Source organism: Rhipicephalus microplus, chromosome 10, assembly GCF_043290135.1.
Source record: "Rhipicephalus microplus isolate Deutch F79 chromosome 10, USDA_Rmic, whole genome shotgun sequence".
Lineage (NCBI taxonomy): Eukaryota > Metazoa > Arthropoda > Arachnida > Ixodida > Ixodidae > Rhipicephalus > Rhipicephalus microplus.
The window spans coordinates 18,764,582-18,786,262 of record NC_134709.1 but is presented as its reverse complement, the minus strand read 5'-3'; the positions used below and the strand labels follow the sequence as shown (position 1 = coordinate 18,786,262).

The following is a 21,681-nucleotide window of genomic DNA, read 5'->3' as shown; positions in this document are numbered from 1 at the left end:
AAAAGCTAGTTCATACTTTATACTTTACGATGCCATACAAAATCACCAGGCAATTCATTCATGCAAACTGGAATTTCTGAAGCCACACAATAACCAGTGAAGAAAGCATCAACTCTCTGCCTATCACTGGCTTGCTGTGCTGATACGGGGCACCACATTCTAAGGCTTTTTCTCTATTAACTGTTTTATTTAATTTGTTTGGCCATGAGCAGGACGGCGCTGAGTGACGTGCTAGGAAAGGCAGAGAGGTAAGAGACTTTTTGCACGTGCAAGCGAAAGCACTAGCACTGCGAGAAATGTTTTTCAGGGCAGTGGCGGTCGGGTGCAATCATACGCTTTGTATTCGCTCATGCATGCATTTGTATATGTTTGTATGCGCATACACATGCAAAACTGAAAAAAAAAATCAAAGGGGAGAGGAACACGAACGATCCCTACGAACCTCCCTGGCTACATCAGCGCTTACAACATCAATTGGCCAATTCTAGTGCATGTGTACATACTTTTACAATAAAAACCTCTTATAGCAAAGATTATTTCAGCATGAAATGCAATTTTATTATCACAAACGTTACTAAAAGAACACAGTTAAAGTTACAATTACAGGCACAGCTTTGCTGCAAGGCCATTTGAATTTCATGCACAGCTCGTTGATAAAAAAGTGAAGTCTGAAGTGCTTGATGGCATCACGCGTCATCAGGTCTGGAATAGTCTTTCAGGAGTTTTTTGCATTATAAGAAAAGCATCTTGATTAAAATATATTCAGGTCAATATTACAGTCACTTGAAGATTTGTTAGAGCTGTATAGTAACAAATTACCATATCCTAACCCATAAAAAAGTGCCTCATTCTAAGGCTACACATATCCTACAAACAAGGCAGTGATAGTGAAAGAGTACAGTGTGACACAAAACCACACCACTATAACAGATTGAAACGCACAGTGACCGAACTGGCATAAATGCATGAAATCACAGTAAAAAAAAAAGTGCGAACAACAGCTGTTAATTGCACATGAAGAATAAGCAGCAATAGAACATAATGTTTAAAAGCTGCATTACCCTCACAAAACACCTGTATGTATATTAAATAAGTGACAATGAAAGTATAACTTTTAGAAGCCTTGAGAAGTTTTTATGTATAATCACATTGTAAAAAAAATTTAAAATCTATAAAATGTTGCTTGCATATTAGCAGTGTAACATGTGTAAAAATAATGCTCATATACGGCAATAGTTGTCCCCATGAAAAGATTTCAGAATAAAGGTCTCCGACAAATCATAACTTGGTGTGATAAAAAAAATACTACCCTGCATTCAACAAAATTCATGATACATTGTGTGTTATTAACCTGACTGATTTGAAAAGGTAGACATAGGAAGGCAATTTGAAAGGGAAATGCAGGCAGGCAATGGAGACAGCATGAAGAATGAACACAAATGTAAGAGATAGGAGCCAAGTTTTGGTTTGTGAGTGCAATTGGGATTTTTAAATACTGCTCATTGCAGTAAAAGCTTGAGTGCACAACCAATGTAGCGTACAATCACACTCCCTGTGAACTGCAACATGATTCCCACAGTCAACGTGACACCATTGTACCACAGAAGCACTGAAAATAAATTGTTAACAACACAGTGTTCCAAGTACACTTGTCATACATTTGGGTTTCCTTTAACCCCCCGAACACTACGTTGGAGCTCACATCAAGTGTCCCAGTAAGCCTCCACTAAAGGCTGTGGGCACATCCTGCAGTGGCTCGTATTTTTTTTGCTTCCACGATATCTATACTTACTTTCATACATAGAAGTCTGCTTTGTAGAGGCTAGCGAGACTTCTCGCAGTAAAAGTGTTCACACCAGGAAACAGTTCATCCATGTTTCGCACCCACAATGCAACTTTTCTCAGTTTTGCGGCCCCGCCACAGTGGTCTAGTGATTATAGAGCTCGATTGCTAACTCGAAGGTCGCGGGATTAAATCTCGGCTGCGGCGGCTGTATTTTCGATGGAGGCAAAAATTTTAAGTTCAGTGTGCTTAGATTTAGGAGCACGTTAAAGAATCCTAGGTGGTCTAAATTTCCGGGGCCCTCTACTACAGTCTCTCGAAAATGTAAAGATAGCAGATTAAAAACATTTTATTTACAGAAATTGATGCAAATAATTTTGGATTACTTTTAATTAGAGAATCATTGACCTTCAATGCTATTTTAATTATATTAACAAATTTTAAAAGAATGGAATAACTTCTTAGCTTCTGTTTTTGAGACGTTAGACCCCCAGATATTATTGGTATTATCAGTTTTATGCGGAGTAATAAATTCGAAGTTCTTGTGTCTTAAGAATAAACAAATCTGTTAGACTGCAGTGATTATGTTGTTTTATATTTCTTAGCATTTGACTGTGTATGTTTTCGTTTAAAGCGTAGCGACACTTGACGCGCATGCCATTGCAGTGATCACACAAGCGCTTACAACAACGCAACACGATTATGAGACCCACAGAGTTGTGCATTCTACAGGCCGAACTTTTTCCGTAGCCCTAACAGGGTTTACTGCTATGTATGGAACTGTGTACAGACTTTTTCTTTCGATTTTATGCATACACGTCTTTCGGAAAGAAAACTTCTTGGCTTTTCGGACCATCATTGTCTATGGACAATGCCACGCAAAAACTCCACGAACGAGGCGCACAAACATCACCCTTGCAAACGTAAACTTGTACAGTTACTTGAATGTTCAGTTCCTGTTCAACACAGTGTTCATGAAGCGTCAAGTTGGCAGTGGCTTGCGTTGCAGGCTCCAGTGTTCCTGCAGGCAGAGGATTTTGCGTCCATACTTGATGACTGCAATGCACTTTCCATCGGTTCGGTGCTCCAACAGCTAGTCCAAATGGAGGATCGAACCTGAGACACAGGTGACCTCCGGGCGATAGTTTCACTCTGGACACGCACTTCCCTTCACTGACACTTTCCTCGTTCACTCCATCACAGTCCGTAGCTTGAGGAGCAACAATTGCGAGCACATCAACACGACCCGAATCAAGGTCTACAACCTTTACACAATGATTATTTGTATCTGCAACATACATCCTGCTTCCAAAGATGCACAGGCCTCCTGGTTCACTGAGACCTGCTGACTGTGAATGCAAGCCAGATGAGTCTTCAACAGTTGCACCTCCTACTAAGGTATTGCACAGGCGCTTTTCTACGTACACTTCTTTAACCTTGTGGTTGTAACTATCAGCCACATAAAGTCTTCCCTTGAGAGTACTCCAAGCAACACCAAGGGGGTGCTGAAGCTTTGCATTTAGGGCCACACCATCTGTATCCCCAAAGCAGAACAGGTCCTGAGGAAGCAATAGATAAATTCGCTAGATGAGGCAAGTTGTTGAGCTAACATTATTAAATCAGGTACATCAGCGAGACACACCAATGCAAGGCCTTTTTCTTCCTAGTGCAGGCACGCTATTTATTTTATCAGAAAGAAACAGTGCCTACATTTGTAAGAGTGTTCACCTTTGCAATTCAGTAAGGCATTTTATATTTGGACGTAAAATGTAACCTAGAGCTTTGTCTAAATAAGTTCTTATTGAAATTTTTCTGCTCTTTACATATTCATATTATTGTAAGCTCACTGCTACAAGTAAAAACTGGCATTATATTTGTGTTTTGGATCCAGTGAAAAATTCTGTGCCATTCCAGTTAATGAAAATTAAGGCCTGAATTCAATCAGAAGCCGAGTATACAATGGGCACCACAACTTACCGTAGGATCCAGGCCTCCACCAACGATATTTTTCACTGTGCCATCCTTCAGTGACAGTGATCTTATGGATGAACTCTCACTGTCAGCAATGTGAAGAGAGCTTGGTGGCTGGAAACAAAGTCCTGATGGCTGGGCGAATGTTGCTCTGAGAGGGTAGCTGTTATTTCGGTTACCTTCCGCACCGCTTCCAGCGATGCATGCACATGTACCTTTACTGTAAGTCCTAGAAAGCAAAAGTATAAACAAAAATTCAAAGGAATGACCCAATGCAGTTTTACGGAAATGAAACAAGAAGCCGACTCACTGTTTTTCGAAAAGCACTTCATCTCCAAAGAAGAAAGCCCAGATCTGGTGTGAGCCAGCCATTGCGATGAACAATACGTTGTCGACTAAACAGACATCCCACGGCGAGTTGAGTTCCTGCTGCTGTCCGAGGCGGCCTCCCTCTGTGTCCTCGCCCTGCTTACCGGTCCCAGCCAATGTGCTCACTGTGCCGTTCTCAAGGTCGATTTCACGAACGGCGTGGTTCCCAGTGTCGGCAACGAGAATGAAGTGAGGATCCCGCCAGTGAACACCGTTTGGTTCACTGAACAGGGCGCCATTGAGGGGACCGTCTCGATAACCAGGCTCGTATCCTCCAACCGCCTGAAGCACAGTACCACTGTGGCTTGTGATGACGATGCGATGATGGCCAGTGTCTGCAATTATGAGTCTCGTCTCAGTGGCACACACCTTGGCCGGAAAGCATAATGGCCCCGTGGGAAGGGCACCTGGGGCCAATGGCAAAGAGGTCACAGGGGATGGGTGAAAATGTTCCATTGCCATCCTGCAAAATGGTAACAGAAGCTGAGTCGCCCCTTCGCCCACAAGAAACAGCAGCGCCTGTCCTGAAGGTCCTAGGACAACTAACGTGGGCCAACAGTTGATCCTCAGGCGCTTCCAGAGAGAGCTATGGGCGTCATTTACGACTGGATGTGTGATGCCAAGCCTCATTAGGGCCTTGCTGACGTTGCCCAACTGCTTCTCGTGGTCAAACTTTGCCGAATGGACCCCAACCACCAGAAGTCCAGACTGAACGGGGAACTCTTGCTCGAGGAGTTTAACAGTGGGCAGTACATGCTGACAGTTGATGCAGCAGAAGGTGAAGAAGTCCAGCACCACGACTCGGCCGCGCAGGTCGTAGCTCACCAGAGGTCGCGAAGTGTTGATCCATTCCAAGTCTGCAACGGTGCCACGATCGGCTGCGTATTACTGTCATGTCGTGCTTTCTGCCAATGGTATTAGCTGTGTTTCACCTAAAGTGCTTATTATCGCCATTAAAAGTTCGTGCATCATAACGTGCACATACCTTTACCGATTGAGATGGCTTGCCTCTGCGAACTACCGTCCCAATAATCGTTTTTTTTTTTTGCGCTATGTAACCGGTGTCATTATATAACAATGTGCGCATCACGTGTGCACGTTTTGTATAGAGACAACGTAATGCAAATCATAAAGTAGAAGTGGTTTCACCCACACGGCCAAAAAGTAGTTCAGGCAATAATTCAGCAACAACTATCGGCAACAATTTGAGGTAGCATATGTCATGTGTAAATCTTACTTGCTCTCGCGAATTTTTTTTTTTTCATTGCGTCATCGGCCTACCCGCCACGATGATCTCGTGGTTATGGAGCTTAACAGCTGATCATCGCGGGTTAAATCCCGGCAGAGTCAGCCGGAATCCACAGACAGAAGATGCTAGCGGCCCGCGTGTTTTAGACGTAAATGCACGTTAAGGAACTGCATGTTTCTTTCTTTCTTTTTTTAAATTTTACAGAACCTTTTACTGCCTATCAGACGCCCCCGGGCTATTTAGACGAGCGACGCAGCCTGCATATGACATATAGAAGCACTTACCCGTCCCGAGGTCGGTGACAGTGAAAGGATTGTCGGAAGACGACACTTCGGCGATGTAGCCCGCGACGACTGCATTCCGATCGCACTCTCCTGCAGCATAGAATTTGTTTTCAAACTCTTCCTGACTGTTTCGAAGCTTTAGCAACGAAGTTGGGTAACCGTCACACGGTTCCATGGTTCGAACGTGCGGGACACACCCCGCGCGCAGCAAAACGTGCACCAGCGAATAAGTTTACGATGTTTCGCTAGAGCACGGACACCAACTTTCATACATGCCAACTTTACACTGTGCTTGAGTGGACTACATTTTGGTCTACATTACAGCCATGACGTATAGTTGGCTTTTGAGTGTGAAACGTAAGGTACAAATAAGCATAGCTGATGAGATATGCACTTCAGCTAAAAGAAAAACTGTGAGTAGTGAGTTTAGACAAATTTAGTTGTCCGGGCCCTACACATGCACATGTGAAAACGAACGCGCCCCCTTGTTGCAGAGCTGGCCTTCACATCCCTTCGTAATTTATAACAAGGTCACCGTAACATAATAAAACAACCGTAAATAGTAATTACGGGTTTACTGAACAGACGGACTACTATTTCGCGTTCATTTCTTACGACGTCCTTCGAGATTTGAAGCACGTTAGTGTTAGGAACACGGAGGAAGGAAGGAATATCGATAACTATGTAAATATCGCCTGCGCTGCGCATCGTAAAATAGGTGCATAGTGTCAGAACCCACGTCTCAGCAATAGATATGTCTGTCTCTGGTCTGTATTAAAGATATTTTTAAATGCTATTTGGGCTGCATGCGGCGTTACGCCTGAGATAAGCAGTCTAAACGCGGGAATATTGAATTTGTGAATATAGCGTTTTTGTGAAATTTCAAGAAAAGGAAGCACATAAATGATATCCATAGATGTGCTAAATGCTCCATTATGTGCTAAAGATGCCCTTCGTGCAATGGGATACAATATATAGGTGTGGGTTGTATGAGGAGGGAGTCAAGAGCATAAATATGTGCGCAGGGTTTCCTTCAGGGAGGGCGAAAGTAGGTCGCAACGCCCCCCCCCCCCCCCCTCTACTCTCCGAGGTGTCTATAGTAAGCGGCCACTACCCCCCCCCCTCTCCCCAATCCCGTGTGCACTATGCGTTACAGCAAGATTGCGTTTTTGATCATGGTGTAAGTGCTTTTTAACGCCAATTTCTCACATGATTGGTGCTCTAGGATAGGTTTTGTATTGATCTTTCACTTTCAAGTACGAGCTATCGGAGGTTTGAATCCAGTAAGGACATTTTTTTTTTTATGAAGTGCGCACAAGATATATATTTTTTTACTCGAAACTTCCTATAAAAGTTTGCATGCGGGAGGTCATGGCACCCTAACAAATAAATACTGAGGCGACGCATAAACGTTCGTGTGTTTGAAGTATCTGTAAATAGACATTGGTATATAAACGTAAGTTGATATAAGGCTGATAGCAATGATGAAGACGAGTAGATAGGTTCATAGGCAGGCAATAAAGGGTGCTGCTCAGTCGGAACCACTCAAGAAATATACCTTGTACTTAGGGCTCGCTTGTACTCGGATATTTTCCCTAACGGGACTCACACTCGCTAAAACTTTTCTTCAATTAGACACGCTCACCAAAACATTACTCACAGAGACTCAGACTCGCAGCCTGATCCGAGTTTCAGTCAGTCCCTGTGAGTCGATTCACGAGTGAACTTGCCGACCTTTTTGATCACTTGTTTGGCAGTAAGCAGGACAGTAGTAAGAAAGCCACATTTTTTATGGAATAGTACTTGTTTGAAATCACGGCAGTTGTGTCAAAGCGCAGTGAAACTGCACTACGAAAGAGAGGCATCTCTCATATAAACAACGCATGTGCAATTAGTGTCGGCAGCTCTTGGCCCACATTGGTAGAAATTGGCACAAAGAGGAATAAATTACGACACTTTATTTACTAAAAGCTTATCACAGCCAAGGGACTACATGTGGCATCCCTATCAAGCGTCCATGCTAGATATAGGAAAATAATGCTGTTCACAAGTTCGTACAAAACAACTATAAAGCGCCCTTGAATACAAAAACCAAAATGTAAAAAAAAAAAGCACGCACAATATGAACACTACATTGCGAGCATGCCGGTAAATGACTTCGGTGTGCCAGCTTTTCCTGCTTGTGCATATGCGGCACTTGACTGCAAGTTAGGACCTTGAAAGAAATCAGGAGTCGCTCCATAGTTAGGTCATTGAAAGAAATCAGGAGTCGCTCCATACGTGATAGGTTATCCTATTTTCTTCCTCCATCATGGCACACGGGAAAAGATGGCAGCAAAGAGCTAACTCGCACTCATAAGGCAAAAACACACATGATGTCCTTTGGCACACAGAGTTGACTCAAGGGCGCATAGCTAGTGCACAACAGTTGAACGCAAGCTGAAGGTACACTCAACTGCCTATTCAAACTTAATGTTCAAAACTGACCCCACAAATTGTGACCTGCAAAGCAACAAGACGTCACACGTGGACCGAGAGCGAGATATACAAATGGTTGCTAAAATAATGCGCCCTAAACACCAAGGTTGTAAATCAAAATAGTGGGTGCAAGCTCTGGTATATTTATGCGAGCTAAATGAAGCCCATTTCACAGCAAACATAGCTAAAACACTGCATCTAGTGAAAAAAAAAACAGAAAAAGTGTATCTTCGCATTTCCATGGCACGTTTGACTAAAATAAACACAGCGATAAAGTAAATCTGTGTACACTGGTCAAGTATTATTTCAAAACTTGCATGTAATTGGTAAAAAGAGGTCAAGGATTAGTAGTTAACATACAAGCTGCACAACAAGATTTTGCTAGATAATCTGCAATTTAATGGCACTTTCGCTTGTTAGGGCCTGCTTTTGAATATTATACATTTCAAAAGCTGTGAAGTTAGGTCACAGTGTTTTTGTAAGTGCACCTTATTCATCTGCTAGTAATTCTCTAGCTTCAAAGAAATAATTTTACCATTTATGAAATCCAGGAGAGCTCACTTTGGGATATTTGCAGCGTCCAATCCCTAAATTCTTTCTCAATTTACGAAGCTTTTGCACGCAGCGACTAGGACTCGTATGACAATCAAAATGTGGTGCCGATTTTAGTTTTACAGTTATGATTATTTTCATAGCCTTGCAACATTGCATGCTGCCTTTACTTAAATACACGGATCCTGAATCAACAGGACGCTGTTACCTTCTCTTTACACGAAAAAAGCAGAAAGCTGCTGCCTACTAAGAAACTGTTAGTTTTAAAAAAAGCCTGCAAAAGCATCACAGACTTTATAACATCTAAATATAAAGTGATTACCATGCAAGTGATTCCATAAAGTGATTACCATGCAAAAGATACCTAACAAAACAACAACACACATCTCAATCATTCAAAAATTTGGCAGTGGCGTACAGTGTCTAACGTGAAAGTTCGTGTGACAGCTGTAATGATCTCTCAGCCACGAAAAAAAAATATTTTAAAAATTCACAGGAAAAGCACCTAAAGCATCACCAGAGTATACATAAATGCAAAATCCTAACATAATATTACACTGTGTGGTATGGCACTGAGTATACTGGAAGACCTCGGACATCAAGTTTGCACTTCAATAGGGATCTCGCACGCAAATGCACGAGACAAGATCCTGAGGCTTCATGTAAAAATGCAAGTCTGACAGTCATTCTGGCAGGCAGCTATGAAGGCTGCAAATATTAGAAACAAGTCTTGAATAAAGAGTAAAGTGGACACTGGGACAAATAACACTGAAACAAAAGGGCGCTTAACAGCGGCATAGCCATTACTGCCAGCTGCTATAAATACCGCAGTCTTCTGTTAAGTAGTGATCAAAAATAAAAAACACTAATACAATGTGACTCCACTATACGCTAGGTCCATTGCAAGTCGCAATTTTTTTTTATTGGCTACCCTAAACAGTGTAAACATTTTAAACACTCTAGCACAACTAGCTACAAACTGCGCTCACATAGAAATTCAAGAAATTTTCTCAACATGCGTAATCAAGTAATGCACAGCAAGACGTTCTGAAACGTGAAAGCGGCTCGGAATCAAAGAGCATTACTAAATAGCACACAACTTGCAATGACTACGCCCCTGTGACCCAACTGATAATTCGCATGTGCAACTTCTTTTTTTTAGCTGATAATAGTAGCAATGGTCAGGTAACAAAAAGTAGCCGTGTATTCACACGGTATGGCTTTCTGCGAGGAACAGTTTAACCATGTCAAAGAATATGGACAGTTGTCCAAGTTAATGGAAGGCAAACTTCAAAAAAGGATGAACTGGATTAGTTCCACCAACCGAAGGTTTCTAAATTGTGACCATATTGTAAAGTACATGAACTCGAATCCAAAACAGATCATTCAACTCCCAATAGAAGTGTGACAAATATGGGCCAGTTTGAAACACACAACTTCAAATTTGGCTGTAGATCGAGATCTCCAAAGTTAACACCTACAGTTGAATGTAAGCAGCCAAAAATGAAGACTAAGAAAATATAGCACTAACGTGATGGGAAGCTTACGCTACTCACAAGTTGAAAATTGTCTTGTGCCACACGTACGATGGTGAGCAATGGTTGTGCACAAGCCTGGCGTCGCGTTTCAACATCAGGCGGCAAGTTCCCTGTCAAACGTACGCATTTCTGACTGTTGCATGCATTAAAGATGAGGCAGCTATCAGAAAAAGGCACAGTTATTTAATGCTGCTTTATTTACTGTTGAACTACTAGGCTCTTTCATTTTCAGGAAGAGATCTGTCTGGCTGGGTAAAAATTATTACGAATAAAATAAACTCTCTAGCCACCTTTAGCGCAAAGTTGCTAATGAATTAAAAAAGCAAGAACTGACCCGCTGTACGGGACGGATCGGGGCGTTACGGTGCCTTCTTGAGGGGCGACTGTTTTGCAGACTCAGAAGTTAGCAAGTTTTCTTAGCTCGTCGCACCTTGGGTGAGTTGTTGATGTTGATGGTGGCGAGCACGCTGTATTTAACAAAGAATTGAGACTTCCGTTTTGCAACTACGCATTCTCTTGGTGGCATACAGTTGGGAAGTCGCGTTCTTGCTTGTTTTTTAGTTTTTCTGAACAGGCAAGTGGAGTCTGGTATGCTGTTAGTATTGAGTTGGCCAGACAAAACATTTGGAATGATGATGCCAGAAAAATGAATATACAAAAATAAAATTTGGCCATAACTATTTCAAACAGACTTCAATTTTTAATAAAAGAAAAGTGGAACCGACTGTAGAAAAAAGCTGTCAAGTTGAGGGAATAAAATCGGTAAAGTACTGGTTGGCTATCAGTGGTGAACAGGTTGTTTTATATTTCTACATGGTGCCATAGTGAGTAGACCACATAATGAAATGTAGCAGCAGCAAAGTTGAAGAATATGAACGACAGTTTGTCAGCAAACTCCAGAACTGTATATTGTCTTCATATTTACTTTCCATCAACTTTCGCCTTATTGTGAAAAAAAAAAAACGAGAAGTGAGACACTCACGACGTAGTACAAAGCATACATTTGTATATGATAAAACACGAGAGGCAAAGCTAGGGCAGAAAGAACAAGCCTACATATGAAAGATGTGCTCTTACTTTCAATAGCACACAAGTGTGGATGCTTGTGCTTGTCAATCACCTACCTATCACTCACCTTGAAAACAGAGATTACTTATGAAGTAACGCACACATATAGGTACTTGAAGACACATACACACTGTCATGGACAGATAGAACACGAACGAGTTAGGGCTAACTGGAACGCATTCTCTCATTCCCGCTTTTGCCACTTTGATGTCGGCACGATTTCAGCTTGCGCAATTAACCATTGGCCTACACCACACTCGGAAACCAGGTATGCAGCGGCACGAGACCGCGTACTTTCGAGTTACAAGTTGCGAGAGCTGTCCTCCTTCATACTTCCCCGCAAGTGTTTTACTTGTCCTTGACAGTGCAGATTATGCAAACGAGAATGATCCAAGCGGGTCAGTTGCATTATAGCCGCAGTCTCATAGCATGCCGACAAATGAAAGCACCAGCAACCACTGAAGTGTCCCCTTGTAAACACTGCTCCTCGCACATCAAAATGTGAAAGCATGAATTGGTGCCGTTTTTCCTCTTGAAAGTTTTACTGCAAATATATCATGAACCTTCTTTTTTTAAACTCCTACAAACTTCCTCACCTTTTCATGTTTCTTACTGATATCATGAATTGGCTAAAACCAACCTATAGATTATATTTTAAAGTATGCTCATCTACGTTTAAATATACATAGCAGAAATTTGTTTTAACGGAGAGACAGCTACAGTGGCACCGAAGCACCAAATACCAAAGCAGGGCTTTTGAGAAGTTCGAATCTATATGCCAATGTTTCAATAAATTGAAGCTTAAAAAATATGTTTGAAGAATATTTTAAAAAGGTACAAATGTGTCATAAGAGTTTCTGAAAATGATAGGCACTCCAAGTGAGGTGATCTACTGTTTCTCCATTAGCATCACTTCACTGACACATCTCTCAGAACCTAATTAAATCTGCTACACATGTATACTTTTTTACAAATCCATTGAAGGGTGGCATTCTCCTTAAAAAAATATTACAAATTCAGCTTTACTTCCTAAAATGGCAACATGAGGTTCTAACAATACCATAAAAAGTTGCTTTCAAATATGTTTATAGCTTCTAACCACAGATTTGAATAATTTTCACCAGGACCATGCTACTGCTGTGGCGTACACAGTGGCAGAAAAAAAGAAGTAATTATAATAATGAACACCTTGTTATGTCACCTTTACAAGGAATGTCTAACACAGCAATGTAACGAAACAATGAGCGTTTTTTCCCATGACTGTGCTTGTTGCTCAATCAATCAGCATGGACAGTCATTGTGTAAAATGACATGTGCCCTTTTTTTTTTTCTTATCTCATCCCCTGCAGCAAGATAAAAATGGAAATTGATGTTCTGAAAACTGACTGATAAGTAGAATCATAAAGCAGTATGCACAAGCATCAATTCTCTAAGTAAGGCATTAGAAATGTTGTAGCCAATCCTACTTTCTGTACAAGGTACAGATGCTGTAAAAGATTGTACTTGGCACCGGCTAGCAGCACAAAATTTGCATTCTTACCCAATGACACATCCTTTGTGCAAGCGGCAGAGATGTACCAAACGTGCCTCGTTTCTTGCATAAGACGACAGGTGGTACAGAAGACACTACAATCACTTGTTTAGTATGGAGACCACTACACCCAATGCCAACAACACTTCACAACATTGACATGTCCAGTTCGGCAACTCTTTTTTTAGCCTGCTTGTCAGGCAGCTCGTGCTTTTACTTCCTGCCTTTTTCGCACGGATACACGCCCGTTTAATCTTCACGACTAGCGAATACCGACAGGGAGAAAAAAGAAGTGCTCTAAGGAGGCACGAAGCAGAGAAGTGTTACAAAGCATAACACCACAAACTTTTGCGTCGCCATGGAATTCGGATAAGGTGTGATACAAAGGAGTTGTCACCCTCATCTGCATCTTCGTTCTGTGACCCAGCCCCGCTTTTACTTTTGTGGGCAACTTAAGCAGTTTCGTGCGAGGTCGACAAAGGCAAGCCGGGAACTGCACGAAATTCTCTCATGCCGGTTGCCATCCGTCGAGGGAGATGTACCGCCCCGTGGTCCAGTCCTGTCATAAGGCTGGGAGGCGCAATGCTTCGGCTCTCGTCTCCACGTCCCGAGGAGAAAACGTGGCGCCGCCAGCCTTTCCGAGACGAGACTAGTGCTGCAGCGGGTTGGTGCAGTTGACTCCGCGCATGAGCCGCAGGGCCTTGCGGAAGGCCGGGGTACGCCGCCACGGCATGACGAGCAAAGGCGCCAGGCTGCCGTTCTCGGCACGCAGCCCCATGAGCAACAGCTGTCCCTTGAGGGGGCCGCAGCAGCGTTCGAAGTCTGGTGCTTTGAGGACGGGGCGTCGAAGCTGTCGTCGCAGCAGGCCCTCACGCAGCTTCAGAAGCTTTGAGCGCTTGCACTGCAGCTGAGATCCCTGAAGGCGCTTCACCCGGGCACGCACCACTGTTGCCGCAAATCAAAGAAAAAAAAAAGACGATTCGCGGGTCAAGTAAGTAAGTACATGGGTACAGCGTACAGCACGAGGCACCAAAGGTGTGCATCTGCGTCCTTACTTTTGTTATTGGGCGTGCATGTACCATAATCTCTCAGTATGACCGCACTTGAGCCGGCAACTGCATACTGGTGAGCAAGATTGCAACACTGATCGGAGAGGAAAATCAGAAGACATATAGCGAGGTACTACACAATGCCTTGTTAAGAAGAGGAAGTACTCTGGCCCAGAGGCAACAGCATCAAACATGCAGCATGCGCTGAAGCTCGTGAACTCAGGCCGGTGCATTGCCTGACTAGCAACAACCTCTATGCTCAATAAATCTCTTTTATAGCATATTCACTGACAGTGCAAACAAAAAAATGACGCTGCAAGAACAATGACGCAAGACGAGCACTAAACTCGTGGCTGTTTGCAAATGAAAATGCACCATCTTGTGCAGTTAGCTTCTGTTCAACACAGTGATGCGCAGCTCATTTTTGGCACTGTGTGCACACCTGTTTTCTTTTTTTTCTTTCAGGTCTTGTAATAAAGCAGTTTGCATACCTGAGCTTTAAATATAAAACAACCAATGGGCCAACAAGTGGGGCCATACCCAGGAATATTTTTCCTGGAGAAGGAGGGTGTGGAACTGCTAACTTTGGCAACTGGAGGTCACTGTGAAAAAATTTAAATATTTTGGTATGACCCGAAATGTTAAGAGTGCAAAAAAATTTCGCACTTCTTTCCCTCCACTCGAGTTATAGCCCTGCTGACAAAAAAAGTAAATAGAGCTTTTTGGAAATTATTATCGCCCTCAAGAGGCGCTACTCTGTGTTTATATGCGCGACATAGTATATAATAAAATATTTCCTGTTTGGCTACCGGCTGCTGCTTACTTCTTGTCGGCCGGCACTTCAGCGCCGTGCCTTGTGTTCTCCGTGCGGCGCGTCCGCCGCACGATACTACAATACTCCAGACCGTATAGCTATGTTGATAAGTTATTGTGGAAAGCGACTTATTTAATAGCATTGTGTGTCCTGTCGGCCACTGAAAGACCGTGTAAGCTCTTCCGAAGGCAAAAGCGTGCGAGGCTTTTAACAAAGGGTCGGTATCAATGGCCTGCAAGTTTAGTGCACACAAAATTTTCATGCACTTATGTTGCTTGTATAGACTATTTTACAGACGGGTTTGAGTGCGTCCCTATTGGGCGGTTAACCTTTGTGCTTTGTATCTCTAATAATAATTAACGGAACAGTGTTTTGCTACATGCATATACATGGAAGTGGTTGGGTTGGCACATATAGAATGGTTCATGGCCTTATTAATTCAAGTCGCAATATACCAAAGCAAGAAAACATAAGCTTCAGCCTAAGGTGTCTTACGGAACATAGTCTGGAGAGAATGTTGTTTCTAAACTTTCAACATTTTATAACAAGAGCCTGCCCATCAAAGCAACCATTATGTCGGACCTGAAATACTAGCCAAACTTGTACCATCTTAACCCATGCTTTTCAAATTACCACGAGCTTGTGCACTGGTATTCCTGTTGTAATTCATTAATTAATACCAATTTGTTGCAGCTGATCGATTAGCTTGAAAACAATTGTTTAAATTTGAAAATGGAGTATATAAAATTGCCCCCACCAAAAGTGGCATGATATTCACTTTACTAAATTTGCAGATTCAGTCCAATAAATGTTACTATACTGAAAATGAGAAAAAACTAGTGCCCCATTATCTTTTCTTGAAAGCCCAACATAACTATATTGAACATCAAAAGTCCCTTTAAAACGTTTGTTGCCCAGCACATCATATTCATTTAAGCATCAGCAACGCTTTTTGTAAAAGCAGGCAGTTAGGAGTGGGCGAATATTGGAAAATTCTGAATAACGAATAAAATAGTGTCCTGTTCGACTCTGTACTCACATTGAGTAGTGTGTATTCAAAATACTGAATATCTTTGAATAGTTTTCAAATAATTAGACACAACGAAAAATGCCCTAAGGAATGAGGCGTGGGAACAGCGAGAAGCAACGTTTCTTGTTTAAATCATCAAATCAACCAGATGCATGCAGCCCACATACTTACAAGATTATAGATGCTATATTAATCAAAGGATGAAGCTGTTTTGCTTAAAACTGCAGTGTCATCGAGGCAACATTGTCAGCAATCAATTGTTTCCACTATGATATTCATCGCGATACTAGCTCATGAAAATGATTTAATACCTAGGCATAAGTTCTCTTCGAAAACTGTTGACAAGACAAATTGCCATTTTGCATATTGTAGTCACTGCTATATTTTACCTTGCCGTTACAAAATATTTTGAAGGCTTCGGTTGCTTCTCAGTTTACATAATTGTTTTTTTCGGTTAAAAGTACCCATAACTTTTCTTTGCTAAAGTTTCTGAATATTTGTTTCACATAAGATATGAAACTCTCGTGCCGTTTTGAGAATTGTCACCTTACCAGTCAAGACTTGCTTTGACGATCGTTTCCTTACTATTTGAAAACTATTCAAATAGTATTCAATTTGTATTCTATTCCATGTTATCGCTATTTGATTCATATTTGATTCTAAAATTCACTATTCACACAAATCCTTGCAGACATTTCAGACCATTCAGATAGCAGAAACAATGCCCACATCTGTCAAACTGCAAAACAACTCTGACAGATGCATGCCTGCCATCAATCTTTCAGTAGAAAACTGACAATCGGAGCTGCTTCATTTCCATCTTCCAGCTGCCTCACTATTAACTGCCACTAGTGTCACATTATGTTGACAAGTTTAAAACAATGATCTGTGCACCCGTTGGTCATATCCTAGCAAGAGTTCAAATTTGAGCTGTTGTCTATTTGCAGAATCGTCGCGCTCCGACAACATGAAAAAAAAAGGGGGGGGGGGGGAGCTAAACTGACAGGACATTACGAAACTCCTTTGGCGGCTTCGTCATATCGTGACGTCATCGCAGGGCACGAACACGCTCCACTGGTTTGCACGTGGACGATCTGCGGGAGGCGCTCACAAGCGGACAAATCGTGAGTGCGTGCGTACGTAATTAGCGCGCGCGCAGATAAGAGCCAGACGAAAGGAGAAAGACCCACCGAAGTCGGCGCGGCAGTAGTTGTCCACGAGCGACTCCGTCGTGTTGGCCTGTTGGCAAGCCCTGCAGGCAACTGACGCTGAGGCCTCGCTGGCTGCGGCGGTGCTCTGCACACCGATACACATGTCATTGTCCAGGGGAAACTTGTCGCAGCGGACCATGTCCGGCCACGGGTAGCCGTAGTGTGCCATGGTGGCCTCGCATCCCCTGCGCACGGCCTCGCACAGGCTTCGGCAGGGAAAGATCGGCCGCTCCAGACAGACCGGCGAGAAGAGCGAGCAGAGGAAGAGCTGGGTGTCCGGGTGGCATCGCCGGTTCACCAGCTGCACCCACGAGCGCGCCTGCTGTTGAACCTCCGCCATGCTGTCGTGTTCGAGCAGGTTGGGCAGTCGCATGCGCGTGTAGCCGATGCCGCGACACAGCGTCAGATTGGCCGGTATCTCGAGGCAGGTGGGCTGCGCCAGCCGGCTGGCCCAGTCGAACCCGTCCAAGCCGGCTGCCGACGCTACGGCGAGCAGCGCCGGCAACAGGAGCGGGACGAACCCCATGCCCCCTCCACGGATGATGATGCCGCGCCCAGCTGCTGCTGATGCCGCCGCGGCACCGGCGCGCCGCCAGCGGTTCTCCTGTTCCGTCGCTGGAGAAACGCGGGCGAGAGCCGTTGTCGCGCGGCGGGACGCTGCCGAATCTGTCGCGCGGCAACCTTGGGGAGAACCCCCCACCGGTAACCGCCACCACCCACCGGTCCCAAACAACCGCAACCCTCTTCCCGTCCTCGCTGGCGCGTCGTCTGCTCGTACCCGGGGTTCGTCGCTTGCTTGCCGCAGCTAGGGGGTGGCAGCAGCCAGAGTCTGTCAACTCACTCGCGTGTCGTGTCGAGACGGCGGAGCGAGCCACCCTTCGTCGCGCTTCGGGCCGACGCGCCACACCGTCTCTCTCGGCCGTGCGATGACTCCGCGCGCCTTTCGAAAATAAACGAAAATAAAGCGAGTCTGTGCGCCGCACCACAAGCAGAAAGAAGCGACCAACGCGAGCGTGTCCGCTGAGAGACGAGACGCTTTTATCGCCACCCCCACCCACCTTCCCCGCCCCTCCGCTCGCGTCGCACGTTCGCTGGCTGCTCTAGCACGCAGCGCAGCCCGCGAGATAGGAGGGCGGCTACGCACGCACAGATCGAACAACCGCGGAGGAGGGATGCCGGACGCTGCGGGAATGCAGACGGACCCTCCACCCCGAGTTGGAAAAGCGCACAAACAGAAAAAAAGGGGATATTAATTGGCAATGAGAGAGGGGGAGCAGCTGCACGTGCGCAGCGTTTTCGACGTCCCACCCTTTCTTCAAACACGACTCGCGTGGCTCATATTCTTTCGCTTTACCCACTGAACGGGCCTTCTATGTCGGACGCGGATGGCAGTGTCAACTTCCCTTCCTTTCACTTTCACGAAAATATTTGTGTATCTCTAAACCGTTGTCGGGGCAGTCGGGTAAGATGAACCGATACCGTAGCGCGCGCACCAAAACGTTAGCCGTAATCGTTGTCAGCCCTGGAATGCAGTGTTTGTCCAAAGGATGACAGGCTCTCTGGTCGCGCATCCCGGGTTCTTTGTTATCTGCAGTGGTAGCCATATCCGCACCTGGCCTTGCTTTAACAAGCTCCACCCTTTCCCCAAGCCGTCGGGGGAGCCCTTTCACGGAGGTAATGATACGCAGGGCCATCTTGTCGACTGCGACGTGCACCTCCTGCGGGGCGGGGTATGCGCTGTTAGTCTGGAACACGGTAGCCGAGAATTACAGTGCAGTAGAATGTACTAAAATGGTCTAGAACACGCTTGTTCTCCAGCCCATCTGGGCAAGGACCTCGTCCTTCAAGTCTGTGGAATAGCGTATGTATTAGTGCGCTCATATCGAGTGTGCGCAGTCTGAATATACCCACTTGCCAATCTTTAGAGTTCTTGAATATTATTCCATTGTGCCATGACGAGATATCATTCAGGTCTGTCCGTAAAGGTAACGAGACTGAGCCTGTTTTAAAGGAAAAGAAAACTTGCAAGTTCCCTCATGCTTTCGTCTAAGATGACTCCAAGTCAAAGGTCTTTTCCTTTTTATTCTCAGTCACACCTTGTGACCCCCCTCCCCGAAAAAAAATTGCTGGCCACGGGCTCGGATGTTGTGACAAGGCTAGAAACTTTTGTGACCCGGTGGCGTCATTAGACGGTGATGATAATTGCATCGCTCGTGCAGACGCCGCTGACGGCTACTTTGCGCGTTTGGTGAGTCATCTAGGCTTTCGCCTTAATATACTTTATTGATTTTGTCTGTGCACATTCCTTAAGTTATTCAATGTAGTTCTTTTTGTCCGCCGATGCACCGATTGCAATTGCGATTCCCACGCTTAAAAGGCTCTCTGAAAGTCGGCTGCCGCGACCTCTTTCAGAGACTGTGACGGTCACTAACGTAGGGGGGGGGGGGGGTTCACATGCACCCCCCCCCCTCGACCCGGGAAAATTTTATGATTGTGCGTGCGTATATAATATACACAAACGCATGCAAACAAATGCACGATTACTCACAAAATTATGCTTGTACCACCTCCAGGCTCAAGCACATTTCTAGTTCCGCTACTGCTTGTATACCACCTCCAGGCTCAAGCACATTTCTAGTTACGCTACTGGTGACAGCCCTTTGCCTAGCGGGAACACCTTCGAAACTGTGACCGTTCAGGCATGGGCATTGGCAGTTGGCTGCAAAAAGGACACTTACCCGCCTCAAGCTCACCAGCCGTTGCCACTATCCAAGCCACATCAGTTATCCCCATTCTACCACCGTCATGCAACATTGGTAAGCACCCAAAAGACAAAATTCTGCCGAAGGTCATGGTGTGCTGGTGTATATCTGACGTCAATTCTTCCTTAAAGCTTGAAAACAAGGAAACCATGAAAAGGGGGAAAATAAGTAAGGCTCCGTGAAGCAAAGAAAGAGATCGAGCGTGCCAGGATTCGATCCTGGAATCTTCTGATCCGTAGTCAGCCGCGTTATCCGTTGCCCAATGCTTTCTTAAAGCTTAAAAACAAGGAAACCATGAAAAGAAACAGAAAAAAAAATGAAGGCTTCACGAAGCAAAAAAAAAAAAGAGATTCGAGCCTGCCAGGATTCGAACCTGGAATCTTCTGATCCGTAGTCAGACGCGTTATCCGTTGCGCCACAGGCCCGTTTGTTTTACGAGCACGCGCAAGAAAAGTAACTCATTTAGGGGTAAAAAGATATAGGGTCCGAAATTTTTTGTATGTGTTTATATGTGTTTTTGTATAAATTATAGTTTATCCACCCACTCCCCTACCCCAAAGAAAAGTTTCCGGCAATGTGTTCGGTGCTGAATGAAAAAAGGAAAATAACTAGAAGGGAATGTCACGTGACAATCTTGAAATGTAGTTGGAAAAAGAAATAGCAAAAACTATGTCCTGGTCCCATGATAAGCAAGCGCTTTGTTGCGTCTATTGCGAGTGCTGTGGGCGCCCCCATCCTTACCCAGGAGGCAACGCCCACTGGACGGGATAGATGACGTCAGAGGAGGTTGACCTGCCGAAGCTAGCGGAGTCACGTGATCCTACCTTCTTGTTTTATGATTTCTCAATTTGACGTCAATGTCACCTTATTGCGCACGGCTTAAAAGACGAACGCTTGGGATGAAGGACTAGACCCACACAAGCGCAGCGATGTTAAGGCTTGAAAAACTCACAAATCATTCTGGTAAACACCCACGATGGCAGCGCCCCTGAAAAGAATATTAAGTTCTCCTATGCAAAGGCGCCTGAACATCATCATAAAGGTGACTGCACCAGACGAGACCTGTGTAGGTAAATGTTCCGTGGGGATACACGGCAACGTATTCTGGTAAATATCCCGGCCCTTCCGGAGAAGCACCATCGATAATTGAAGTGCGGGAGCTCAGAAGCTGACAACGCAGACTTATCGAAGATGCCCGATGTGGCAAATTTTTCAAAACGCGCCACAATTACAAACGCCAACGTCGGCAAAACAGGCATTATACAAAAATTATGTGATGCAAGTGCGAGTGCATACGCATATTCATTGAGAGATATACCTTTGTGCCGGGGTACCCACCCCAAGCGAATAATACGTATAAGCCTTGGAAGTAGAGAATAAAATATTTCTAAAGAATTTGAAAATTTTGATGCAGTTAAGGAGGAACAGACGGATATGCTGTCTGTCAGAATGACTGCTTCTGCATTCCCAGGAATTGAGGACATCTGAATGTGGCGCCATCTCTCGGCGGCAGGAACGGCATCCTGCCATAACTGAAGGAGAAATAGGCGAGAAAAATTATATTTCTTGCAGAAAACTAGTTATCAAAAACGACTCTGGGTTGTATGTAGCGAAAACCCGTGCAGTGGTAGATTTTGGTAAAATTGCAGTATCACACTTTAAAGCGTTTGACGGGCTTTCCAGGACAATTGAACACCACCGATAGAAACGCATGTTATCTCATTGTTAAATAATCAATACTCTGGCAAGCCACGCGGTTTGTAGTGCGACATTGAAACTTTGCCAGACTGTTCAAATACGTCTCTGCTACATAGGACCGAGAGTCGTTCTTGATAAATAGCGTTTTTCGTCATATATGAATATTTATTGCCTATTTGCCATTCAGTTACGGCAGGCCACCGCTTTGGCCGACGAGATGTCCCCAAATCCTTGTCATGCGATATTCATAGGGGTAATTTCCGTAAAGCTAAAATAATGGCAAGTAGTTCCGCG

At 44.4% G+C, this 21,681-nt stretch overlaps 2 protein-coding genes and 1 non-coding gene across 3 annotated transcripts; all 3 read right to left on the bottom strand.

The window, feature by feature from the left end:
* Positions 1-533: 533 nt before the first annotated feature.
* On the bottom strand, positions 534-6,162 carry LOC119180678 (NHL repeat-containing protein 2). Its single transcript, XM_037431800.2, has 4 exons — positions 5,657-6,162; positions 4,065-4,980; positions 3,761-3,983; positions 534-3,342 (listed from the first exon to the last, which is right to left on the bottom strand). Exons 1-4 carry the CDS (start codon positions 5,829-5,831, stop codon positions 2,590-2,592), a joined length of 2,067 nt encoding a protein of 688 aa, XP_037287697.2. The 5' UTR covers positions 5,832-6,162; the 3' UTR covers positions 534-2,589.
* Positions 6,163-7,593: 1,431 nt separating this feature from the next.
* On the bottom strand, positions 7,594-17,977 carry LOC119181306 (secreted frizzled-related protein 5). The gene is made up of 2 exons (XM_037432515.2): positions 16,907-17,977; positions 7,594-13,768 (listed from the first exon to the last, which is right to left on the bottom strand). Exons 1-2 carry the CDS (start codon positions 17,451-17,453, stop codon positions 13,473-13,475), a joined length of 843 nt encoding a protein of 280 aa, XP_037288412.2. The 5' UTR covers positions 17,454-17,977; the 3' UTR covers positions 7,594-13,472.
* A 2,064-nt stretch (positions 17,978-20,041) lies between these two features.
* On the bottom strand, positions 20,042-20,114 carry TRNAR-ACG (transfer RNA arginine (anticodon ACG)). Its single transcript has one exon. It is a non-coding gene; the product is annotated as a tRNA-Arg (tRNA).
* Between the last annotated feature and the right edge of the window lie 1,567 nt (positions 20,115-21,681).

Coding starts and splice junctions, on each gene's coding strand:
- LOC119180678 (XM_037431800.2), bottom strand. CDS start 5,831: ATGGAACCGTGTGACGGTTACCCAACTTCGTTGCTAAAGCTTCGAAAC. Junction 4,981..5,656: donor TGTCACCGACCTCGGGACGG/GTAAGTGCTTCT, acceptor GCACCGTTGCAG/ACTTGGAATGGATCAACACT. Junction 3,984..4,064: donor GAAGTGCTTTTCGAAAAACA/GTGAGTCGGCTT, acceptor TTTGCTTTCTAG/GACTTACAGTAAAGGTACAT.
- LOC119181306 (XM_037432515.2), bottom strand. CDS start 17,453: ATGGGGTTCGTCCCGCTCCTGTTGCCGGCGCTGCTCGCCGTAGCGTCG. Junction 13,769..16,906: donor CTACTGCCGCGCCGACTTCG/GTGGGTCTTTCT, acceptor TTGCGGCAACAG/TGGTGCGTGCCCGGGTGAAG.